This window comes from Phragmites australis, chromosome 15, assembly GCF_958298935.1.
Source record: "Phragmites australis chromosome 15, lpPhrAust1.1, whole genome shotgun sequence".
NCBI classification, from domain to species: domain Eukaryota; kingdom Viridiplantae; phylum Streptophyta; class Magnoliopsida; order Poales; family Poaceae; genus Phragmites; species Phragmites australis.
Genome location: NC_084935.1, coordinates 28,651,770 through 28,655,391, shown reverse-complemented (window position 1 = coordinate 28,655,391; position 3,622 = coordinate 28,651,770). Strand labels below are relative to the sequence as shown.

The 3,622-nt window shown below is 48.4% G+C and overlaps 1 protein-coding gene across 1 annotated transcript; it reads left to right on the top strand.

Moving 5' to 3' along the window:
- Positions 1 to 686: 686 nt before the first annotated feature.
- LOC133891945 (transcription factor JUNGBRUNNEN 1-like) lies at positions 687 to 2,308 on the top strand. The gene is made up of 3 exons (XM_062332666.1): positions 687 to 1,056; positions 1,327 to 1,628; positions 1,718 to 2,308. The coding sequence occupies exons 1-3, from the start codon at positions 837 to 839 to the stop codon at positions 2,150 to 2,152; spliced, it is 957 nt and encodes a 318-aa protein (XP_062188650.1). The 5' UTR covers positions 687 to 836; the 3' UTR covers positions 2,153 to 2,308.
- The last annotated feature ends 1,314 nt before the right edge of the window (positions 2,309 to 3,622 follow it).

Sequence of the window (3,622 nt, the reverse complement as noted above, 5' to 3'; positions counted from 1 at the left end):
CGGGAGCTTTGTTCTGTACATATCTCTAATTGGGTCTTTATATTTCTGGTAAATGATTGCTTTAATTTGGGTCTCTGAAATAATTATATTTAACAAATTAACCCTTTGTAGTTAACTAGCTAGAGTAGTGAAATATAGTCAGTTTTGACCCCATATGTGCAATTCGATCGGACATGCAAAAAGAACAATGAGTAATACTCCATGGTCGAGGTCACCAACTTTCTAGTTGTAGCCCAAAGAGCTCAGTAACTTCTCATTGAAGGGCTGATCTCGAGCGTCCATGTTCCTTCCTACGCCCTGGCCTGATCAGAGTGTCGTTGGTGTACGGTGAAAGATTGATAAGGTCAATAATAATTAAGCATCCATTCAAAATTACCACGAGCTTAAAGGACTTTGGCTTGTACGGTGAAAGGTTGATAAGGTATTGCTGTTTACCCTAAGGCGACAGATAGACATACAAAACAAAAAAGCAGAAATCACCACGAATAATTCACCGAAGTACAGTCAAGGAATGCAAATTAACATCAGGACGAAGACGATATGGTTGGTAGCCTAGCTTGGGTAGCTAGAGAAGTCAAACCATAGCTTGGACCAGACATATGAACCTTCATGACTCCATCGTCCTCCCCAATATCCAGGGCAAAGTTCAGTACATGCATCCGTACATATATATAGAGAGAGAGAGCCCGACTACTCCCATCTCATCTTGCAAGAACACAGATCGATTTTTGAGCAGTAGAGCAGTGCAACAAGAGGAAGCAACCAACGGCTTGACCGTTCGATCGATCGATCGAAGAACTGCAAGAACCTAGCTAGTAGAAGCAGCAAAGGAGAGCATGCACGAGATGAAGAGTGATCATGGAGAAGGAGAGGAAGAGGTGGTGCTCGTAGGAGACGAAGAGGAAGAGGACTTGGTTCTCCCCGGGTTCCGATTCCACCCCACCGACGAGGAGCTCGTCACCTTCTACCTCCGGCGGAAGGTGGCCGGGAAGCGGCTTAGCATCGAGATCATCAAGGACTTCAACATCTACAAGCATGATCCTTGGGACCTCCCAAGTAAGTAGCTATACCTTCTAATATATCAAGGATGCATGCCTAGTACTTCATCATCTAGTTACTATATCTTTCAAGTTTTATCTCGATTTGTTGGCATGTTTGATATTATCATACATGACATGTACGTACAATCAATTAATCCAATTCCTTGCATGGTGATGTTCATTCATCCTTAATTTTAATTTCTCATGTCCTTCATCATGTAGAGCAAGCATTGAAAGGAGCTGAGATCCTGATATCTAATTTTGGTTCAATTGAATGATTACGCAGAGGCGAGCACGATTTCCGGGGAGAAGGAGTGGTACTTCTTCTGCCTGCGGGGGAGGAAGTACAGGAACAGCATCAGGCCCAACAGGGTCACCGGCTCCGGCTTCTGGAAGGCCACCGGCATCGACCGCCCCATATACTCCGCCGCCACCGGTCGCGCCGGCGACTGCATCGGCCTGAAGAAGTCCCTCGTGTTCTACCGCGGCAGCGCAGGCAAGGGCACCAAGACCGAGTGGATGATGCATGAGTTCCGCCTTCCGCCGCGCCCCGAAAGCGCCAACTCCTCGCCGAGCACGCAAGAAGCGGTACGTCCATGATCTCTCTCTCTCTGTCTCTCTCTCTCATCTGAATTTCAGTGTGACCGATCGAACTAACTTGTGCCTGAAAAATGCAGGAAGTATGGACCATCTGCCGGATATTCAGGAGGAGCATCACCTACAAGAAGCAGCCGCAGCGGGTCGCCGGCACGATGGCCGTCGCGCAGCCCGATTCGAGCTCCATCACCGGAAGCCTCGAGTCGGACACTGGGGACGAGTACATGAACGGCCTGCCGGCGCCGCAGGCTCCGGTGAAGAGCAACGTGAACAACGACTATGGCTACAGCCAGCAGTTTCAGGGGCAATGGAACAGTAGCGTCCTGCATGCGGCGGCCACGGCCCCTCTGCCATCGCCGGCGATGGCAGCATCCCATCACGGCGTGCTTAGTAGCCCCGCCGCACCGAACGACGACCTGTACTACAAGGATGGGTGCAGCTGGGACGACATTGGCAGGATGGTGATGGAGCTGACTGATCCGGGTGTGTTCTACGACTGCAGATACGCTCAGTGAAACCTGCCGACAAAACACGAGACTGACATGCATGTAGGGCCTGCGTGCTAGGTACTTACAGCAGAGTGCAATTATATGATAGATCACAGAGTACAAATTTTTGTTGTTGTCATTTGTAGCAGTGTATACATCATATGGGATAAGATATTTAAGGGACATGCTATTGTTCACTCGGCTGAAAATAGACTTGATTATCATCGACGTCTTCCAGTCATTTGATCTCATCAGACGGCCCTACTTCTTTATTCATCCTCCGACTCTTTCTTCCACCTGCAGAGCAAACCTTGTTTCTTTCTCGCCCTCACTCCGCCCTCCTCCTTCTATCTCTAACGATGCTCCCACCACTAGATTCACAACCACCACCCGACGCCTCCTAACACGGTGGTGTCGGGTCTTTTCTTTTTCTACCCTACCATTGGAAGAATACAACCACCATGTAACACCCATCTTTAAAATTCGTTTATAGTGCAACCCATCTATAGGGTAGACCCGTATACGAATAGCACATCTCTTATATTTTTATCCTCGTTTTGTGTAAAAAGGTTAACCGAAGGTGCTATATTTTAAAACACAAAGACTTATTGTTGGGGATCATCTCCTGCCATCCCCGTATCCGAAGACAACTGTGAAGTTAGTTGGAGGTGCTGCGGGACAACTGCTGTGTTGGTTGCATCTTCCTATAACCGAATTGGCGTATGCGAAGACTGATCTGCCTCGACTGTCGGGCGAAGCCCCAATTCGCATCCCGCGCCCTTCGCTCCGTGCGAAGACAAGACCAGGCCTTCGCCAGGAGGTGGCGAAGGCAGCTCGTCAAGAGGTCGGACGGAGTGGGCTTCGATATCCTTCGGTTGGGAGACCAGCTAGACAGTGGACCCAATTGTCATGGGCACGGTTGTAATTATGGGATCATGCTTATTTGTACTATATTACCCCCAGATATTCCGGGAATGTAGCAGGTTAGGAGGTAATATGTGTAAACCGGGTCCGTGATCGTCGGGTACGGGCTATAAATAGAGCCACAGTGTAAACATGAAAGGCAATCGAGACTGTTCTACTTCCAGTACACGTCACTATAAGGGGCCTTCGCCAATTCCACCCCCGAAGGCCCATCTTGTCTGGGACTTCGATCCCAACACTTATATAAGCTGGCTCCTAACCTATCCTAAACTACCAAGTTGATACTAAATCCATAAAACTAGAACACTTATATCACACGAATTGAAACCAGAAACACTAATAGACTGAGGTATTACATTCTCTTCCCCCTCTTCTAGGCTAACACCCTTAATAGCTTATCCCGTGTACGACAGACAAATACAGGATCTCCCTTGGTCCCATGGTCATGCCATGTCCCTTTCATGGGCCAACACGTATGCACTCGTGCAACGAGAGTTGACTCTGAATACCATCTGTAATATCCTACCTCTAAAATTCACTTACAGCTCAACCCACCTATGAGACGGGCCCGCA

Bases quoted from the DNA above. Each gene is read 5' to 3' on its own strand.
- LOC133891945 (XM_062332666.1), top strand. From the start codon at position 837: ATGCACGAGATGAAGAGTGATCATGGAGAAGGAGAGGAAGAGGTGGTG. The intron at 1,057-1,326 runs GTAAGTAGCTAT...ATGATTACGCAG, and splicing joins TGATCCTTGGGACCTCCCAA to AGGCGAGCACGATTTCCGGG. The intron at 1,629-1,717 runs GTACGTCCATGA...TGAAAAATGCAG, and splicing joins CGCCGAGCACGCAAGAAGCG to GAAGTATGGACCATCTGCCG.